The sequence below is a fragment of the Pseudonaja textilis genome, chromosome 1 (assembly GCF_049901715.1).
Source record: "Pseudonaja textilis isolate UNSWEBS1 chromosome 1, rPseTex1.2, whole genome shotgun sequence".
NCBI classification, from domain to species: Eukaryota; Metazoa; Chordata; class Lepidosauria; order Squamata; family Elapidae; genus Pseudonaja; species Pseudonaja textilis.
In genome coordinates, this window is record NC_141990.1 from 102,135,002 (window position 1) to 102,157,598 (window position 22,597).

Sequence of the window (22,597 nt, forward strand, 5' to 3'; positions counted from 1 at the left end):
TCCATTAGTATTTCAAAATATTCAGACAGGACAATGTGGAGAACAGTTCAGAAAAAGCTGATAGACACTATATTTAATTATCTTTTTGTTCAATGCTAGGGAATCTCAGAGAAAGAAGCCCTTTTTTCACTATAGGTTAAAGAACCATTATGAGGGGAATAAATTACTTATAATACAGCCTTCCTGTGCTGCAGAAAACTAAGGGATGGAAAGATCTGTGGGAAAGAGTTCAGAAAATACAAGAATCTAAGATGGTGACAGATGGCAGTTTTAGTGTCCTTTCAAAAATCTGCCATATCTTTTTGGCAACTGATAACAGCAATCAAGGAAATATTGGAATATGATTCCTTCCAGGACTTTTTATTTGTAATTAGCCATCAAATTTCTAAAGTCATTTTTAAAAAGAATAAAAAACGGTTGAAAATTATTGCTTTCCCATAGTATGACTTAAAGAGATTTGGAAAAATAAGATCTACTACTCCAGCAAGTACCTTTTCAGGGATCTCTAGAAATAAAGAGATAATAGGCTGCAAAATTGGTGAGAGATCCCATATTTCCAAAATGATTCTCCAGCAAACGAGTTTCAGATATTAGTTGGAACTAATTAGCTAGATCTTTCTGATGCAGTTGCCCAGAGCTGCTTTTTTCCTTTCCTTTCCTTTCCTTCTTCACCCCTCCCTCCCCCCAAAAAAACCAACCAAACAAACAAACATGTGAGGGAGTAAAAGATGGAATCATTGCAGTGCCTTTTAATAGTAAAAGGCAATCTCTGCCTTGGAAGCCTGGTTCCTATGCCTGACCAGGAATTTATGCAGTTGTTGGTTAACTTGATAGTAAAAGTGAAACTGAGCCTGGTACGGAATCTAAAATCAGTGACTTAGCGTAATATGTTCCACTCAAGAACTGGGCTTAATGCCATAGAAAGGTTGCTGTCATAATACAGTAATCCCCCTACTGGAAGACCAATACAAGATACTTCTGTTCTTTCTAACACATTATCTACTTTGGGTTTTGCGCACTCATTTATTCAGACTTGGAGAAAATACCGTCTCTACCAGATACCGAAAGAAAACATCTCAGCCTTCTTATTCCACACATTAGTTTAAATTCAATCAAAACAAGAACAAGGCAAGAATAGGAGTGCTAGATTTATTTGCCAAGGGGACTAAAATTCACACATTGTTTTGATTGTTTTGATCACACATTGTACATTTTTAACCACAAATTTCTAGAATTTTGTTTATTTAATATATGTGTGCTTTTTTAATGATGGAAAATGTTGTTTTAATTCACATACTAATTCATTTCTTAGAAAATGAAAATATGCATTTAATGATAGGTAGACAACATTTACAAATAGTTGATAGACCTCCCCACATGCTTAGACATTGCTTTCAATTTTTTTGGAAGGGATATACTTACATTTTTTTGTTTATGGATCTTTGGATGAGGGAATTTGCCTCCCTTTTGTTCTTGTTAATACACTGGTGCCATCTGCTGGATTTAGTTTTATGGAGATGCCCTGAACACAATCATTGGTAGCTAGCCTGCATATATAAACAGCACTTAAATTGATTTTTATTCTGAGGCCGTAATCCTTGAAGCATTCAACTGAAGATAGTCCATCCCATGATACTGTTACTTCTATTTACATGATTAGAGCTTATGCTGGATGAAATAGAGGAAGAGCAATATTCCTGTTGAAGATCTAAGTTGCATATTATCAGAGTACAGGTGGCCCTTGGCTTATGATGACAATTGAGCCCAACATTTCTGTTATTAAGTGAGACATTTCTTAAGTGAGTTTTGCCCCATTTTACGACCTTTTGTGCCGCAGTTGTTAAGTGAATCATTGCAGTTGATAAGTTAGTAGCCTGGTTGTTAAGTGAACTTGGGTTCCCCATTGACTTTGCTTGTCAGAAAGTGATCTTTTGCTTCTCAGAGGGGGATCACATGTCCTTGGGACACTGAAACTGACATAAATATGAACCAGTTGCCAAGCATCTGAATTTTGATCACATGAACATAGGGATTCTACAAAGGTCGTAACTGTAAAAAATAGTCAGAAGTCCCATTTTTCAGTGCCTTTGTAATGGTCACTAAGTGGACCATTGTATGTTGAGGACTACCTTTATATGGCCATTTCAGAACGGGGCTATCAGAGATGGGCTGCATAAATCCAGACAAGGGAAGCCAAGAGATACACACATTTTAACACTCTCCTGACAGCTGGCAGTGACATGGATTTTAGCAGTGCAGATATGGTAGCTGTATTTCAGAACTATGAAATGATAAAGGATGTTTTGTAAAACAGTGGAGCCTCAGGTCATGAATGCTCCTGTTCCTGACCAAATTGGATGGCAAACAAAAAATCCACCCAATTTTTGAATTGGGTCACAGTTCAAAAATCAGGTGGCGAACAAAATCTGTGTGGAAAGATTCCCTTTCCATGCCAATTTCCCCTTTGCTGCCATTTTTTTGAGAGGGGTTTGTCCGCGCATGTGCAGACGGTTGTGCTTTTGGTCACAATCAAATTGGGTTGTGGCCGAAATCCTGGAACGGATTATGGTTGTGACCCGAGGCTCTACTGTATCCCCAAAAGTAAAGGAATTGTTTAACATTCTTGCCTTATATTATTCTTAAAATAATTAGAGGAAAATTATGCTTATTATTCCGCTTCTGATTCAACGTTTCCATTTTCTTTGACTTTGATTACAACCAGTTAAACTTTATCCGCAAATAAGATTTGCAGCACTGGAGTGTTGGGCCTGCTGTACAATGTTACATACTGTAATTAAAGCTTGGCTGTTTGAATTCTTTGTACTGACTCTCATATTTCTTTAATTCCTCCTTTGCAATACCTTTGTTTACAGGGTTTTAAAAATCCAAATGAAATAGAATAGAAAGCAAGGTTCTTGGTATAGTCAGAATACCATTTCATCCTTGCTGAAATGAGAAAATTCATAGAATAAAGTATTTTTAATATGCTCTCTCTGTAAACCGATCAGAGAGAGGACTGTAAAGCACTATGAAGCAGTATATAAGTCTAAGTGCTATTGATGTTAGTCATTTGCTGAGATTTGAATTAAATATGCTGTAGTCATAGGAACAATTAAAATGCTGTATTAATTATTGACCACACTTTCTTTATAGGTATCAATTACTGCTGATGATAACTGCAAATTCTTATGTTGGTCCAGAGAGAGACTTGCATTTTTTCTAGAATCAGAGCCATTTCTTTTTGAAATATTTAAGTATCTTATTGGAAAGGATATTACAAACAAGTTATACTCATTAAATGATCCAACCCTAAGTGATAAGGTAAGCATTTCCCTATTGACTTCCATGCATTATATAACTGTTTTATAGATGAGCTAATTTGTGCTCCCTTCTAAAATGTACAATATCCTTTCCCACGCAGCTTCTTAAAACACAATTGATTTAGAATGCCTATTTATAACTTCGTATTGAATTCTATCAATTTTTCTGTCTTATATCCAAGAGAAGATAAATACAACTACTGGATGATGGCAATTAAATGTTTTTTTGAGGGAACTAAATAAATGACTAATAGTTGGAATGCTGAATTTTATGTAATGTCATGCAGAACAACACTTAACAGTTATATTTTTGAAACTTATAATTATCAAGCATCATTTGGTTTTGGAGTTGGATCAAGAACTCATCAAAACTCTAGAGGATTTTAAACTGTTTGGACCTTGGTTCTGTATTCATTAATATCTATATTGCCCTTCCCATCATAGGTTATTTCGAGACATTGAATATATTTCCTGTTCTGCATGGCATTGGAACTCCTTTGCCATAAGTTGAACTGTATAAATGTTCACATGCTTCCACTTGGATATCTGATTAGATATCTTAATGCAGCAACAGTCTTTTGAAAGTAAAGGCTTTCTTCACTATCAGAGAATTTAGGAACTGGAGTTTTAAGCAATGATTCAAAGGAAAGATATAAAGAAACCACTTCTGCATGGCTGTGAAGAAGCTATACGAGCATATCCATGAAGTCACTGGGTTCTTTACTTATATAGGTCCATTGGGACAGATTTGTCATACTTGACGGGGCCATACAAACTTACATAATGCCACAGTTAATCAAACTCTATGGCTCTCCATATGTAATTTTTCTCCTTCTAAACATATGCTGTTGGCATAAGTGTTTACTTGCTGTTTTTAATCTTCTATTCCTGATTTATATGTGAAATGAAGAGCAAGAAATAGAGAGCAGCAGGCTACCTAAAGCATAAAACGGTTAAACCTAAAATGTGTAGTTTAAGGTCTTCTCCCTCCTATATGATTGTTTTTAAATACTATCCATTGAAATGATCCTGCCTATGGATTTATCCTTGAACATTATTTAAGTAGCTATTTCTTCTCTCTTTTTTCTTCTCAGTAGTGACATAGCCAAATGCTTGCATTTTTATGTAATTTCCCCACAACCTAGGGTCTGGGAATGAGAAAGTGAGAATGGTTATTTCTGTGCTGCACATCAAAAGATATGTGGGCAAGTCCTTATCCATTCACATCCAGCTCACAAGTCTTCCCCACTTTAAATGCCCCTGCTGTGACCTATAAATCTGTGGCAAAACTGGAGTTATTTGGCTAGAAGTGACCTGATTGCTTTTTAAGTTTTTTTTTAAAACCTTGTATCTTTGATGTAGAATAATTAGCTCCCACTGCCTGCACCCCAAAATAGTAAAACTAGAATTCTTCTATTGAGTCTTCTTCTACTGAGCCAGTTGAGTCTTCTTCTGTAATGTAATATCTTAGCCCTCAGGGATTATTTAGCATCAATATCTGTCTTTCTAGTTTTTGCTGAGCATGACCAATAGAGAGGGAAGCTGTCAGTTCGGTGGAGACTAATAGGTTTCTACCCTATTATATGTAAATTGCCACAGAGTTCTTATTTCCCCCATCATAATTTAGTTATCCAAGTTATAATTAGCAGACATTCTGTCATCCTATTCTATGGGGGTTGTTGGGATGGTAGCTGAGAAAGCATTGTCTGAACAACTTAAAAGAAATGATGGCAGGAGATGAATATTTATTAGCAATCTAGGACTGATGGAGAATTGTGTGGGTTTTTTTTTTCTGTGCAGACATCCCAAAAAATAGATCGCCAGCCCAGCTTCTGTTCCCAACTGTCTGTGATGCAAATGAGGAATAGCATGGCAAGCTCAAGTGATAGTGAAGATGGATTACAACATTTTCTGCGTGGAACTTCTACTGCATCTACCCTTCGTGAGTCATTAGCTAGTCAGTCAACATTTCCAGGCATCACTAAACATTGTAGTCAGTGGCCAAAATCATGTTGCTTTTGGGGAGAAGAGTTGGGAAGGGGGAAAGGGAGTCATGCAACAAGGTGCATCTGAATGCATCACTGTATTGCTTATATTAGGGCCAGTATTTGCATTCCTCTCTCTCAGTAGTCATAATCAAACAGCTCCTTTTCCATGTGTGACTAATTAATTATAAACCAAACATTACTGACCAATTTTTCATTTGAATATTTCTTCATATATGTTTCTTAATGTGGGATAATTTCTGCACTTAATTGTTAGTTTTCAAATATGGTGCTCAAGCCTTTGTGTCCCCTTTTTCCTGAAAAGTTCAGAGAAACCAGCCTGTTCATGGTAAGAGAAAATGAACATATTATCAGATTATTTAGACATTTTTATTCTAAAAAAAAATCTATATAGCACATACAAGTGTTGTGCATTAGTACAGATCTAAGAATTTGGATATCTGCTAAACACTGTGACCTGCTTACAGGCAAGAATTTGCCCTCTGCGTTCACCTTTGAAAGTGTGAATTTCATTACTTCATAGATTTTTATGGAAATTAAACCTCATCCAATATTCTCATTGTAAACCACAGGTGCATAATTTTAGGCCTTGGGATAGTGTGAGCCTGAAACACCTTTAACTAGAAAGCTCCAAATTTGTTAACAAATTTCAATTTTTAATGTGACAGAAGAGGGGAGACTAAAGATGTAATTGGGAAATTCTATTCAATTTTAATTAAATGTAAAAGCCAATGAGTTAAAATGAGAATCCACATGGAGTGGATTGCCCAGCAAATTCCTGAAAAGCTAGGATGGTCTATGTCCAGAAAAAGTTGCCCCCCATCCTTATAGAAATTAGATCCCTTTCCTCCAACCAGTGTTTCATGATGTCTTAAATTGCAAAAAAATATGTTATTATATACAATATGATCTTATGCAATTTTTAACAGAAGTTGGTTTCTTTATTTTCTGCATTAAGTAGCTAATTCTACACTAAGAATACATAGGACTAAAACTACTAATAGAGCATGTGCATATTTAATATTTATTGATGTAAATCTGACTCTTGTGTTTTTAAAAAATAAACCAACAAGGATTAATTTATGGAATGAATCCTTATGGAATGAATTTAAAGTATGTTTTTTGTCAACAGCATGACATATTCATCAACATTGTCAAAAATTGTATGAAATGGACTGAATGTCACAAACTTGAGTGAAATAATACAGTAGTTTGGGTTCTGCAGAATTAAAGATTGTATCAGCATACAAAAGCTATATCCATCCTTCCGAGGTTGGTAAAATGAAGACCCAGATTATTGGGGGCAATATACTGACTCTGTAAATCGCTTAGAGAGGGCTGTAAAGCACTGTGAAGTGATACAGAAGTCAAATTGCTATTGCTATGCATACTTGTATTCAACTAGAAATTCATAGAACAATTTATGCTGATTTCATACATGGTTTTAGGGTCACAATATCATGCTCATTTACAGTAGGAAACGAGTAGGAATGATGTAAATACTTATATTTACTGTAACTACATTACACTCCTTGAAAAAAACCACTAGCTTTTCCCCATCTGGGGGACTGCAAAATTTCCAGATAGGAAAATTTTGGAGACAGTTTCCTAGAATACGTTGTCCATGCCTCACTAGGCCACCTAAAATACATAGTGTTTTTTTTTTCTGCTGCTGGTGCTTAAGTTGTACTTCAAAGGCCCCAGAACCATAACCCACGTGTGGCATGTAGCCCATTAGCACCCCTTTGGTGGTATCTGGTTGATCCTCAAGCCTTTGAAACATTTTTCCATTTTTCGAATTCTGAAGGATTTCAAGAGGTGAAATGAAGCTTGAGGGACCCACCTATTGCACTACAAAGTTTAGAAGCTGAAAGAATGCTTTGGTCTGGGTTATTGCAACTATTGGTGCCTCCTGCAGCTTGCCACATTTTATGGTGCTTCCTGAATTCAAAACATGTATATTTTTCTGGGCTCTATGTTAGGCCAAAAAAGTATGTCGTTTCTTTAAGGAAGCACTGATAGGTGTGATGTGCATGCTCACTCCAAAGCGCCCTTGAGGATAATCCTGAACTGCAGCACATCCTAACATTGCACTCCTTGGCGAGGATGCCAGCCTTTAGCCTCTCAAAAATATTGAGCGGATTTTCTTTCCCTTTTTGATACTTGACTCAAACTATTCTGTAATCTTCCATCTTTTGTTAAAAAAATATGTACCTCCTTGTACACATACAGAGAGGTGTGCAGGCACACGTTAATAGAAGGACAACTGAAGGTTGTCAAGTTATTGAGAACTCTTGTAATGATGAGAACAAATGAAGCTTAAAAACTTAAAATAGTAAATTCTTTTTAAAAATGGCAAGAAAAAGTGGCCCAGCTGATTTTTTTATTTTTTTTTGAATGAAGTCTTTGCATAGGAGGCAAAGCTTGGATCGGTCCTCTTAACATTGGGCAGCCCGACTCGAGTTGATGCCAGAAAGAAACGGAATTCTGTATTTTATTTTGAGTGCTATGGAGGCATAGACTCCTGCATTTATATACATAACTGCCAAACCACTCTTGGTACTTAGTGTATCCATTCCATAAGGGATATGGAGATAGGAATATCTATGTATTGTACTTTATTCATTGTGTGCTTCATGGCTTTCTCATGGGGAGGGTAAGGTGAAAAATATTTTCCAGACTTGATGCTTCAGAAAAGTATTAGCAAAGGATCCTATCTGGACAGCAAAGCAGGAAACATCTTAATGAGGATGACTCCAGTTTTTGCAGGAAGCGAAGAAATGCATCATGTACAGACCTTCATGCATAACCATGCAGTTATCGGCATGTGAAGTTATCCCCACAGGGGAATGGTTGAACCTTTCCTTCCATCAAACAAACGCACTTTATGTAATTACAGTGAAGATGTCTTCTTTCTCAACCCTGGGAGGCTCCAGGGTCAAAATGCCCCAACTCTTTATGCTCTTTGCAAGCACTGTGAAAAGCATTTGTCTGCAAAAAGCCCAATGCTGCAATCCTATATGCATTTACATGAGAGTAACTGAGCTGAACTCAGCTGAACTACTTTTGAATAAACAGGCATAGGATTATGATGAGATAGTATTTTATCAAATAGCTGTTCGTTCATTCATTTGCTTTTATATATCCCGTGTTTCTATTAATATTGAATGTTTCCAGAACTAACAACTAAGTTCCCCCCAAAAAAAGTTAATAAGAGTTAGCTGATTCTGAGCATGTATTGTGCAAGTAGATTAAATGTAAATAAAAATTAACTACTACATTTCCTATCTGTTTTGCTTGAATCTTTGCCTCTGAAAAAATTATCAGAAAGTACAGAATACTATTTTATTTACTAATTCAGGGCAAGTTCTTATTCTCTTTCACTATTTCTTGATATTTGTAATAATTATGAAATGCTGAACTGCAGAAAATGTTGAAAACAGTTATTTTTTTTAAATACCAAGGGGAATGGGAGCTGGAATACTTTTATTTTATAAGATTAAAAAAAAATCAATGTAAAACATGTAACATTCCCAAGCTAAACCTATGCCATACAGCAGAATTTCATTGATTAAATTATTTACTGCATACATTTTAAAGTTAAAAGATAATATCAAAATAATTTAGAACATCAGTTTTCAACCTTTCTCAACTTGATATTATCTTGGGTTGGAATTCTAAGAATTGTAATTCCATTACATTTGGATTGACACTAGATTGTGGAAGTGTGATCTATATAATACTCTAGAACTCAAGAACAGCTGTTCAGAATGAATTGTAGGTGAAATTTTATTTTTTAATTTTCTTTTCCTATCTCTGGAATTCGATATAGACTGTCTAATCTAAATCATTCAATTATTGAAGGATATATTTCGAATATCTCATTACTGTTGTACACTGTTTTAAGTATTATATTGTTTTTCAATGATTGCTTTTTGAAAATGTTGGCAGGCCAACCATCTCCTTGTTTAAGAACATCATCCAAAATGAAACCAATTGAAGAAAGTGTGGAAGATGATGTCTTTGAAGCTCCATCTGCCGCACCATTTAAAGGTCATGAGTGACTTCACAGGACGTTCATGCATTGGTTCAGAAGAACTGCAACTGTAGATGATGGCATTGTTTGTGTTTTAATTTTATCCATCTTTTGACTTTGTAGTATCTATGAGCAAACTTTTACCGCACTCAAAATGTACTAACTTCCACTCCAAAGATCTTGTTTGTTTCAGTACAGCTAAAAGAACTGTTTATGCTTGAAAGAATTGAATATGTGGAACTATATGAGGAATGGAGGAACTATATATACATAAGGCATTTGTGTACATATCTGGTCCATGTGCTAAAGAAAACGACAGCTTTCACATCATCTGGAGAGCTACATGTGCCTTAAGTGTAGGCCAGGGCTGTCAAACTTGCGGCCTGCAGGCTAAATGTATCATGCACTGGCCATGCCCACACCCGGTTTAGCGAAGGGGAAAAAAGTCCTGATACATCACGTGACGCCGTCGTGATGACATGAGTTTGACACGCCTGGCCTAGGCACATATGGGTGTTAGCATTCATTTACATTGCAACGAACCCTGTGGATTATATGAAAAGTAGTCGCAGTAAAGTATATGTTTATTTTAGCTTTTTAGGCAATAAGTACGATGTGATTCTAAGGAGACTTAGCAGTGATACATCTGCACAATATGGAAAATGTAGGTTTACTACATTATTGACCTGTATCTTGAATATCAAAATCCTGGCAGCAGTAACCTACTTGTTAAACTAGCAAGGGAGAGGGTAGTTTCTAGCATCCTTTCCTGTCTTGAACTGGAAAATGATTACTACTTCAAGAGCAAAAGTTCTGATTAGGTATTGTGTAGTATTCCAGTCACATTCTGACATGTGTACAAGTGAGTCCTCATTTTTCCTCACTTCCTTACGGTGTCAGTAGGGTTGATTCCAGCATACTTTTACACATAATTCTCTCTTGGTGGACTGGAAACTAATAATGTTACAATTAACTAATGATTATAGTTCTTTTTGATCTGTGTGTGTGTGTGTATACGCACGCACACATGCACACCTTTAGGAGTGGCACAGTTGTGTTCATATATTCAAATAAGGTGTCTACTCTAATTAAATTTGAAGCCAAAGTTGTTAGTAACTTTAAAACAATAGACACCTTTCAATATCATTTATTTATTGAATTTATGGGGGTTGTTTTTATTGTATTTAGTGAAAATTTGACACTAACACCACTGAGTTACAAACTAAACCTATTTTATATATAAATAAGCAAGAATGCTTCCTAAAAACAGAATCCACCCAAGCATACTATTCTTTTCAAGTTTATATTAGTTTAGGATTACTGGCACCAAAGTTAAACTGAATGTACTTAGCAAAAAAATAATAGAAAGATTGAGATGGTCTCTTTCCATCCTAATTTATCTAAAACATAATGGAAAGAGAATATCTCTCCTTGAAGGAGATGGGCGGAAACATGAAATACAAATAAATTAAATAAATAAAGGAGCACTGTGAACAATGATAAACTCTTCTATTCCCATTTTTTTAATTTTTACAATACTAAGCTTTATTTTTTTTCACTGAAATGGATAGATAACAATATCTATTGACTTTATTGTAATTATAGCTGATTCAGAAAATAACTAGAAATAGTCATCTATGGGGCTTGTACTGAGAAGCATCTTAAGGAAAAAGCTCTGAGGTAAAAGAAAATACATTTGTTATGACAGATGGCTCTAAAATCAGCAATTATTTATGTGATAGCTATCTTTGAAGATCTTTGTATACTGCACAGTTTTGAAAACTGAAGTTTAGTATTAAAAATTCTAAAGGACAAATGGTCAGTTTGTGACATGGAACAAATTTATTTTTCTAGGCATTTAATTCTTTTGATAAGATGCTGCCATAGTTGTATCTCTGATAAAATAATTATTATTATGGAAAAAACTTTACAGTTATACAATTCAGACTTAGTAAGTACTAGACTGGATAAACCAAAGCAATTTTAAAAACTGTGAATTTACTATGGTGCCATTATAATTCACTGTTATGTTGCATCATTTCTAATCAGTTTGAACTGGATTGAATGTTTCAAACCTGGACATAGGAGAAAGATATATTTAACTTTCTGGTACAATAAAACTGTGAAAAGAAAAGCATGTGATTTCAAAACAAAGAGTTTCTCTATATAAACTTGTCTTCTAACAGCCAAGCAACAGTTATCATGGCCTGTATATGCGATTCTCATTGAACCATGGCTATATTTTTAACCATTCAGTGAAATAAACCTTTGTGGCTGTAATGGATTTTTCTAATGAATCCAATCCAATATTAAAAGTTACATTCAGTTATTGACAGAGTTGCCATTAACATTACCAAGTTACATCTTAACATTAACTCTGCACATAATTGATTAGTCATATAATAACAACATTGCTATTTTGCCTATTTCCTTTTCAAATTTTCCTGGCTAAATTTATGGATTTCCTTGCAACAATATGTAATAAAGTTTTTCAATAAGCCTCATACTACTTCATAGTACTTCATTGCTGTAAAACTTTCAACTGTTCCCATCAACATGAATCTTAAAATCAGTCTTATTGTAACTGGATTTTACTACCATAGCCATGGAAATGATTCTGCTGTTAGATACAAATGAATAAAATTATGAACATTTTGGTCATCTTTCAGGGAAATATTTTTGTGACACAGTATTTAAATGTAAGTTTAGAATTAATACCAAAAAGACATTAAGAGTTGTAAATCTAATCTTACAAAGCTTCTCTTCCGGTAATGTTGAATTGCTAACTAGGGCATACAAAACCTTTGCTAGAACAATACTCAACTGATCTGTCTGAAATCCACACTATATATCGGACATTAATGCAATTGAGCGAGTCCAGAAGTATTTCATGAGAAGAGTACTATACTCCTCTGCTTGCAACAGAATACCGTACATCATCAGACTTGAAATTTTGGGCTGGGACAACCTAGAACTAAGCTGCCTATGGTTGGACCTAAGCGTAGTACACAAAATTATCTGCTACAATGTCCTACCAGTCAATGACTACTTTAGCTTCAACCACAACAATACAAGAGTACACAACAGATACAAACTCAATGTAAACCACTCCAAACTTAATTGCAGAAAGTAACTTCAGCAACAGAGTGGTCAATGCCTGGGAATGCACTACGTGACTCTGTTGTTACATCCTCAAACCCCCCACTCCTTTAACCTTAAACTACTATTGACTTCACCCATTCCTAAGAGGTCTGTAAGGGGTGTGCATAAGTGCACAATCGTGCCTACTGTCCCTGTCCTATTGCCCCCATTTATTCACACCTATTTCCTATATTCATATTCATGTCTATTCTTATACCTTGTAAGCAATTGACAAATCAGATAAATAAATACATTTAGGAAGAGCCCTTTTAGTGCAGATCAAAAACTTATCTATTCCTGATTATGTTCCAGTTAGATCCAATCAGTAGAAGTCTATAAGTTTGCAACAATTTTAGTCTTTACTGCTGATACTATCCTTTCCCAATTAATGTAAACGCTTTTCTAAAGTTGATGGCTGGTATTACCTTTTAGTATGTCTGTGTTTTAACTATGATTGTATTTCTACAGCATACTAAATCATTGTTTGCTTAACCAAGATTTGAACTTATAGAAGACACTAAATCATACAAGCTGATTTATACTTTACACTTTGGTTTAATCACACAATACAAATGCAACCTCTGTGTTTCATGTATCTCTTAATCCTATTGGCTTAGTTAGCTTACTTAGTTACAATCCATAAGAGGCATTCCACATTTTCCCAGGCTTCATCCTAACCAATCACTCACAGCAGAAATAGTGTTAGGGGCTTCCTTATGCCACAAGTTTCCTTCAGATTCAATTCCTATGGTCTTTAGATATTCTTTCCTTCATACATGCTAGCAGTATTGTTTCTGTTTTGGTACAAGCTCCCTGGGAAGTCCTTTCTAATGGTAACTGGATTTTCAAACAATTGTTTTCTTTTCCAGAGTGAATTTTGTTATCTTCCCTATACCTATATAAATCAAGGCAACTTCTCCCAGCTTTATACTCTTCACAGAGTATGATGTTTCTCTTTCATAAGCAACTGCTATGTAGTTTTGCATAGCACCTATAACCCTAAGTTTTTTATTTTCTTAATCCACACAGAATGCCCAATCACATGGGCTGGGATCACACAACCACTGAATCACAAATCAACCACATTCCTTTAGCATAAATAGTAAAATCAGTCTTGGTTTAATGTTAGTTCAGTCACAGATTCCAAAAGGAATTGGAGTATCTGCATTTTTTGTGACAATAGTATCATTTGAGCTGTTTTTGGTTTCTTTAAAAAAAGAATAGCGAACTCCTCTGCCGGCTTCAAATCTGATGATTATGAAAGTATTTGTTAAATCAAATCTTTATTTCTTCTGAATGTCTTCATAACCATTTTAATTTTTCCTAGTCTTTCTAATTTCTGTAAACAGTAGCATTACCTAGCAGACAAGTAGGTGGAAGATATGAGATGGAAGACATTGCCAACATTAGCCTGTTCAATCAAAATTGGGGCCACCTTGTCTTAAAACAGCTATAACATATAGTGTGTATAGCTATAACATATAGTTATAACAGCTATAGTTGTTTTTATATGTTAGGTAATTAAAACCCCACAGCTCTCTCTTCTGGATTACCAGAAAGTCCTGAAATATGTATTTTATTAATTTGGAGTACATATTAGTATTAGTGCCTGTTTCACCTCTCTGGGTATCTTCAGTTTCACCTTTATTAAAGCTTTCATTTTTAACGATTTTGTATCTTTTTGATTGGATGTTTTTATCAAGTTCTCAGATCATATAAGACCATCCTTTTTTTCTTTTTCTGCTTTATTGAAGCCTGTAAAGTAAGATCAGCATCTGAGCTTCACCTGGTCCTGTGTCGATGAATGGACAAAGTGAAAATTTCCAGGTTACAGATAGTCCTTGATTTACAAAGTTTTGTTTAATGTCCATTCAAAGTTACAATAGCACTGAAAAAAGACTTGTGACCAGTTTTCAGAGTTATGCGGCAACCCCACCACCATGTGATCAAACTTTGGGTGCTTGACAATCAGCATGTATTTATGACAATTGCAGCACCCCCAGGATTGTCATTTGCAACCTTAGGAACCTTCTGGCAAGAAAAGTCAATGGGTGTTGCTTAATGACTTCACAATTCACTTATCAACTATGGCAACCACGGTTAAAAAAAATTATAAAATGAGGCACAACTCACTAAACTGTCTTCCTTGGAAATTTTGGGCTCAATTACAGTTGTAAATTCAAGGACTATATTGTTTTTCTGTCAGGCTGACAGGGAACTCAATTAAACTGACCACCAGGAAGCAGGCACCACATGAGCTGTTTTATCTTATTTTGGATGAGTCAGACATAGTCCAATATTGTTTTATAGGGTTCAAGCTTTCCACCAAGAATTTAACTTGTCTTTGCATTTTAGATGATCATGTAGAAGGCATTAGCTATCCAGGTCCTGAAGTTTTCAAATTTCAGGAAGGCTATACAGAGGCCAACAGTATGGTGTATGTACCATCCAGCATTCCTTAACCTCAGAGCCTTAGATGTTACATTATTTAATGTCCTTGTACATGGGGTTTTACAAGACTTCCAACCTCCCCTCTTAAGAGTGAAGGTATTCCTCTACTTTTACAGTGTATATCTTGTAAGATGTTTTGCTTCTTTGATTTTTTTCTGAAAACAAAGAATATTTGATGGAAAGCATTCCAGTTAAAAGTGAATTAAATTAATAAGCATTTTTTTAAAAAAACTCCTTTTTTGTTATTTCATTTATAACTAGAGCTCTGGAAGATGCCCCTAAGAAGGTGGCACGTATAGTCCTAGAACTCACGTTGTGTCTCTCCGAAATAGGGTCCAGCAGACAGGATGACTGCAGATGTATGTAAGAGGCCTTCCTAGCCCACAGGGCTTGTGATCATGTTGAGTTGAATGTCATCCGGCTGTAGTAATTGACTGCAGTTCAGTTTCTAATGCTCCTCCTTTATTTCCCCCTTAGAGATTAATCATATACTTAGGCCATAGCTTGATTTCCTGTTCAAAGCACTCTTGTGATATGAATTCCCCTTCATCCTCTGTAGTAAAAGCGGATGCTGAATGGACATTTCAGCTATGTATTGACTTAAGAGAAACTGATTAATCCAACCATCTACAGCACAAAAGAGCTATGTCAGGGTTGGCTGTCCATCCAATGTTCCCTTTCAACCCATTCAACAAAATGTACAAGAAATACATGCATTTGCAGAAATGCCCACTGAATGACCTGTTGGAGCAGACAAAACATTTCTGAGCCACAGAATCTTTATATTTGTAGGATCATGAACAGTATGTGCATATTTATAATGCGCATATATCCAGACAAACATCTTCTAAAGTTAATTGCTATACAGATGGGCTATTTTATAGAGCTGCATGTTTCAATCGTGATTCAAAATTAAGTACTCCCCTTACTCCTTTATCCTCAGCATAACCGTGTAAGTATATAGTCTAAGAAATATTGAGTTCATTTACATATATCACTAAATCAAGATTTTCTAACTACTATTTTGTTGATGAAGGAAAAACCTTAATCATAATGGCTATGTTCACATATCATACTAACTCCAAACCAAAACACAGGAAAGTTTAGAATTATTTGATCATTAACCACTGAGAGCAGAAGACTGAAATTGCCAAAGATTTTCAAGAAAAGATTGGACAACCATTTGGGATTTAATAAGGACTCCTGCCTTGGACAGGGGGTTGGAGTAGAAGACCTCCAAGGTCCCTTCCCGGTCCTATAAATATATGAAATCAGGATAATTACTACAATTAATCTTACCTGAAACTCCATAGTGCTTGTATGATTAATAATATATTACAATATTACTGCCTGGTTCACACATGTCATTAAAGTAGGCATATTAAACTAGATAAAAAGTTTTTATGCTTAGATAAAAACATACTATACCTTCACTGCTAATAAGCCTGCCATGTGGTAGCAGGAAAAGTTGGACTTTTCTTGATTTCTTTGTTGCCATCAAATGGGTACCCAGAGTTTTGTAGGTGTGATAGGCTTAGCTTATTCATTTCTCTCTTAACCCTACTTAAGACCATACAAAATCAACTCTAGCCTCTTTTCTTACTTTTAGAAAATGTCTCTTTTTTTCTAAAGCCCTATAGTACAGAAAGTGATCTGTACCGTTGTACAGTTAATCCTAAATGTGTATTAAAAAGGTAATCCTTATTTAGCAGCCACAACTCAGTTGTTAAGCGAAACAGTCACTAAGTGAAATTGCAACTGTGTTTATTACCTTATTTCAGACATTGCAGGCCTGAAGGATTGTTCACAAATATGTAAAAAAAAATTATCAATTTTTAAAGATGATACAAACTAATATAGAGTAACAAAAAGAAAAAAAAATAGAAAGAAAGCCAAGAGAAAGAAGTGGAAGAAAGGGGAAAAAAGGTAAAAGAAAAATAGAAAAAAGTAGCTTCCAATCTTCTTTACAGCAGTTATAAGTACAATTATAAATTTACCTCTAAACTATGGTAACTTCATACCTTTTTTCTTTCTATATAAACTATTCTGTCTAATAATCTAAGCCATAAATCTACATTCATAAGGGTTTCCAGTGAACAATTCACTGAAATATTGTCTTTTCTCTTATCAAACAAGTCAATTTGATCATCTCAGAGAGTCCCATCATCTTCACCAACCATTCCTCCATTGTGGGTAATGCTGAATCTTTCTATCTTTGTGCATACAATAATCTTGCTGCAGTTACCAAATATAAAAACAAAATTCCATGATTTTTTTTCAACTGTTTGTCCCTCAACTCCCAAAGAAAAACACTTTAGCATTCTCTCCATCAGTATGTGTATTTGAATCCAAGTTTGTTAAGGTTTTTTTTTAACACATCCAATAAACATACTAAAATGTCCTTTCTTGTTGTTGACATTTCCTACATAAATTTGAAGAGAACTTCAATAAATAATATAAATAAGGGAACCACTGACATCTCTATCCACCAGTTTTTCCTCTTGAATTTTACATTCTCCATTCTCCTTTTACATTCTTCTATCATCTGACAATAAGTTAAGTATTTGTGCTTGCCTATGATTTCTTGGGTGTAAAATTCGTCTTGTGCTGAGACCACAAATAATGTTTTTGGGTACAACCTTTATTTTATCTATTCCATATTCTCAATATGGCACATCTAAGATAATAGTTTTTAATAGCCATGTTAACCTCAACTTGGCTATACACACATATCCATGACACTCAGAACTGAGTTGCTCTTGTTCTAACTACAGCTTTTTATTTCTCAGCAGCACCCACTCATACGTCCAAACCAAACAGCATGCTGCAAAACACAATTTCATTTCCTGTTGTAGTTTTTTGTTTACTCTCCTGACACCTCCATTTGAATCTCTTCTGATTCCTCTTTAAATTTTTCTCAAAATTTCTTCCCCTTCTGGACACAATTCAGTCAAAACCTCTGCTGTTTAAAAGTACTGTGTTTCTCACAAAATAAGGCCAAGCCTTATTTTTTTTTGACCCCACCCCCCAAACGGCTAGGACATCTTTTCGGGGGTGAATTAATTTCTCTCCCCGCCGCGCACCAGTGCCGTCTCCAACAACAGCGTCTGAGTCGCTCCCGCTTTCCCCCCGTCCCTGTAACAACAGGAAAAAAAAGATTTTGAGGTATCTGGGAGAATTGTGCGCTGCGTTTTGGTTTAATCCCGAGCGGCTGGGTGGGCGTAAGAAGAGCTGAGTGAGCTCTCTACTGCTGCTACCCTCGGTGCTCCAGCCTCGGGCTCTGCAAGTTTGCAAAAGTCCTGGTGTGCAGCCTGTTCCTGCATTCCAAGCGCCCAGGCCAAGCTGCAGCTGTCCCTCTCTCGCCAGTGCAGTCTCCAATAACGGCAGCAGCAGCGGCGGGAACCATGGAAGTGTTTCAGCCACTTGGGTGGGAGAGGCGCCTCCATAACTTCCACGGTTCCCGCCGCTGCTGCCGCCGTTATTGGAGACGGCGCTGGCGAGAGAGGGACAGCTGCAGCTTGGCCTGGGCGCTTGGAATGCAGGAACAGGCTGCACACCAGGACTTTTGCAAACTTGCAGAGCCCGAGGCTGGAGAACCAAGGATAGCAGCAGCAGAGACGCTCGCTCGGCTCTTCTGACACCCACCCAGCCGCTCGGGATTAAACCAAAATGCAGCGCGCAGCACTCCCAGGTACCTCAAAATGTTTTTTTTTTCTGTTGCTATGGGGACTGGGGAAAAGCAGGAGCAACTCAGATGCTGTTGTTGGAGATGGCACTGGCGAGAAAGGCGCCAGCATTGGTGGGAACCGTAGAAGCTACGGAGGCCTGAGAAGCAGCTGAAATGCTGCCGGACATCCACGCTGACGCCGCCTGCCTGCTGACCCGGGTAAGGGAGGAGTAAGGGAGCCCTCCATGCTCCACCATGGTGTTAGGAGTGGCTGATGGTGAGGCGTAACTGCCGGCGGGGCACTCCTAATGGCAAAGTCCCCCCCCTGCCTTCCCCCCCAATTTCACATGTTTTAAACTAGGCCTAAATTTGGGGGGAGGGACTTAATTTCATTTTATGCCTAGAAAACATGCTGGGTCTTCCTATTGGGGGGGCCGTATTGTTGGAGAAATACAGTAAAAATCACACCTTCCAATTTGCCTCATTGAAATGAAATGTTTTTCTGCTTTAATATCTCAGTCAAAAAATAATTAAGAACAACTATATTTGTATTATCAACCTTCAGTTTTGTGTTCAAATGCTGCTGCAAAACTTGATCCCTTGCCTTCTTTCTGTTAAAGCACACTAAAACATCATTTGAAACATTTCACATTCTTGCCAATCTAGTATTATTCTACTGTATATATTTTAATATTTGTTTGCCTCTGTATCCATCTCATTCCAATCCAAAGAAAATGGCTAAAACCTTAATAATCTTTCTTCTAATATCTTCACCAGAATCCTCTGAGATTACTTTAAATCTCAAATAAAATTCCTTCTCAATTCAATACTCAGATTATCTAGTTTTCTTTGCAGCTGTTTGTAATTTTTGCCTTATTCCCCAAAATTTCCACTCCATCATGAATTCGGTTTACATGTCCGGACATTTTTTTACAGAACTTTTCATGTTCTTGTTCTTTCATCTACTCTTTCATCTTTATATCTTTCATCCATTCTTTTTTCAAAAATTGTCAATTTAGTATCAAGTGATACAGCTCAGTTGATCCAACATTTCCTGATGCAAATCTGGCAAAAAAATTTCCCTCTTCAGGTTGATCTAGCGAACCTCCCCTCCATTTTTGCTGAGTTTATTGGTTGTTGCCGTTGTAATCCAAAAATGTGTTTCAAGCAAGACAAAAAGAAAAGATAAGCACCCCACCTTTTGTCTTCCTCTGTCCTTAATATTTTTGCCTCAAATGGCATGCATAGTTACAGTCAACATCACAGTATCAGTTATATTTCTGTTTTCTTTTGTTGTATAAAATCCACCAATCCACCAATTGTCTAGCCCTAACCCTAAAACAAATGGGATTGAATTGGATTGGAACATATTTGATTTAGTAAGCTACATGATCCCAACAATTCATGTGGGTTTGTTTGTGTGTGTTTGTGTGTGTGTGTGTGTTAAGAATGAATCTTGCCAATTTGGCTTGGTTGAAAAACCATGGCTAAAACCAATCACAAGTGAATGGGTGAGGCCAATAATCTGAAGAGTTTGTGTTTGCATTCATTTTGAATAGAGTAGGGTTTGGGTGAATTTTTTTTAGGTATTTAATAATTGTTACTTCCTGTTCACCTAGCAGCTCGAAAACATGCAAATGCAAGTAGATAAATAGGTACCACTTCAGTGAGAAGGTAATAGCATTCCATGTACTTTTGACATTCAGCTATGCTGGGCACACGACCACGGAAATTGTTTCCAGACAATGCTGGCTCCCTAAACTAAGAAATGGAGATGAGTATCCTGCTCTAGAATTGGACACAATTGGAAAGCCTTTATCTTTGCTACCAGAAAAGACTGGCATCCAATTGAGTCGAAGACAAGTGCTATCTATGACAATCCACAGAATAGGTTGCCAGTCAATGTTTCAACTTAAAAGTTACTTCATTGGCATTTTTCATGCTTTAGTGAGATTCCTTCAGGGAGTGGAATTGAGCAGCCATAAATCAAGCCATTTACTCAGAGTCAGCTCATAAAACCATAAATCAGTCTGTAGCTCATCATCAAATGAAAGGGGGATAGACAAACACAGCAGTCCAATGGGAATTTTGACTCAGAGAATGATTAAGTCCATCTCTGAAGTTAAGAAGTCACATTATGGGGATAACGTATCATTTATCATTTAAAATTGTTCTCATAAAGGAGGAGCCTGGAGAACAACTTTTTATACACCACCATTTATATTGTCATGCCTCACTTCAGCACAGCCCTTATGCTTACTTTTGAGAAGTCTACCTTCACTGTGAAATCTTGTGAAAATCTGGACTCTTGAGGACCGACTGATGCTAGGCAGTGCAGAATAGCACCTCTTCATCCTGGAAAGGCTGGCTGGGGTTTTGAAAGCTGCGTTTCAGCAATATCTGGAAAGGGCAGATTTGCCAATGGGAAGACAGAGGCAGCTTAGATAAATGACTACCCTTCTTCCGTGTGAACTCAACAAGAAGTTGGTTATCTTACTGAGCGGCATACTGCACAAAGCGAAACAGATTTCAGTTGCAGTTGTTCAACCTTATGGGAAATACAGGTAGTTTTATCCATGAGTGCTAGAAGTTAAACAAAACCTGGGGTGTTTTACTGAAACTTTGGTGGATTGCAATATTTTTGAAGGTTTGCTGCTTTTATTTTATTGTTATTTTACAGCAGTGCTAATCTTTTAAAAGAATCATAATCCACTGATAGCTTTCCTTGACAAAAAAGCAGTATAAAATACAGTAAATAGGTATACTAATACATACTGTAACAGCATCCAAGAGACCACTATTCTTAAAGAAAAGCCAATTAAACCCACATTACTTATTTTATTAACAAAATTAATAGATTAATGGAGATAAGACATCTGTTTCTCTACTGCTTTAGGACATCTAAGTTACATCTTATATTTAAATTGAGATTTCAAGTGAATATTAAAATATTTTGATAACATTTTGTAAAAAGGCTAAAATTATTTTAATGAGAAACTGGGTCTCAAGAATTGTTTTCTAGAGAAAAGTGCAGCACACCATCCTTTAAACATGGACTTTGTCTTGGGCAGATGGCAGATTAAGGCACACCATGGAACATCTACATAAATCACTATTCATGGGTTATATATACTACAGGTTTTTGGATTTTCACCTCAGATTATTATCTGTACATGCTCAGATTAGCTGCACATGCGGGAATTGCCTTTCTCAAATGATTTCCACCCATCCTGCAAAATTTGGCAGGGTAAACATACACCAGGTCCTTTGGGGGATCTAGATGTGCTTTCTCCTTCAAGGTGAACAGTCTACATGAAGTTGGATAGTGTCAGACCTCTTGGCCCTTTGGAACTCTTAAAAATCTGGTTCTTCCCTCAGTTTATAAAAGAATGTTAATGGAGCCCAGTGGGTTTTCTTCCCCTTGTTGAGTGAGATGTTTTATCTGGCATAGTTTATTGTTTTTCTATTGTTTCTGTATAAATCTCTTTTTATAACTGACCAGATTTAGAATAGAATAATAGGAGCTGGAAGGAACCTTGGAGGTCTTCTAGTCCAGCCTATCACTCAAGCAGGAGAACCTATACCATTTCAGATAAGTGACAGTCTAGTCTCTTCTTAAAGACCTCCAGTGATGGAGCGCCCAGTTTCTGAAGGCAAGTTCCACTGGTTAATTGTCCTCACTATTAGGAAGTTTCTCCTTAATTCAAGCTTGCTTCTCTCTTTGATCAGTTTCCAACCTTTGTTTGTTGTCCTGCCCTCTGGTGCTTTGGAGAATAATTTGACCCACTCTTCTTTGTGGTAGCCCCTCAAATATTGAAATACTGCTATCGTGTCGTGCCTAATTCTTCTTTTCTTAGACTAGCCAAACCCAAATCCTGCAGTTGTTCTTTATGTTTTAGTCTCCAGGCCCTTGATCATCTTGGTTGCTCCTTTTCCAAAGTCTCAACATCTTTTTTGTAGTATGGCGACCAAAATT

At 36.4% G+C, this 22,597-nt stretch overlaps 1 protein-coding gene across 8 annotated transcripts in view; it reads left to right on the forward strand.

Annotated features, from left to right (window-relative positions):
* POPDC1 (popeye domain cAMP effector 1) overlaps positions 1-11,866 on the forward strand; it is a 28,190-nt gene extending 16,324 nt beyond the window's left edge. For 4 of the 8 annotated variants that reach the window (XM_026726670.2, XM_087913670.1, XM_087913686.1 and 1 more), the window contains 3 exons: positions 3,154-3,321; positions 5,121-5,262; positions 9,278-11,866. In XM_026726670.2, the coding sequence (XP_026582455.2) occupies positions 3,154-3,321; positions 5,121-5,262; positions 9,278-9,390 (423 nt within the window). In that variant the 3' untranslated portion in view covers positions 9,391-11,866. Of the gene's footprint in view, positions 1-3,153; positions 3,322-5,120; positions 5,518-9,277 lie in introns of those variants that run through there. The other 4 variants (XM_026726668.2, XM_087913641.1, XM_087913652.1 and 1 more) reach the window with 1 other exon arrangement.
* The last annotated feature ends 10,731 nt before the right edge of the window (positions 11,867-22,597 follow it).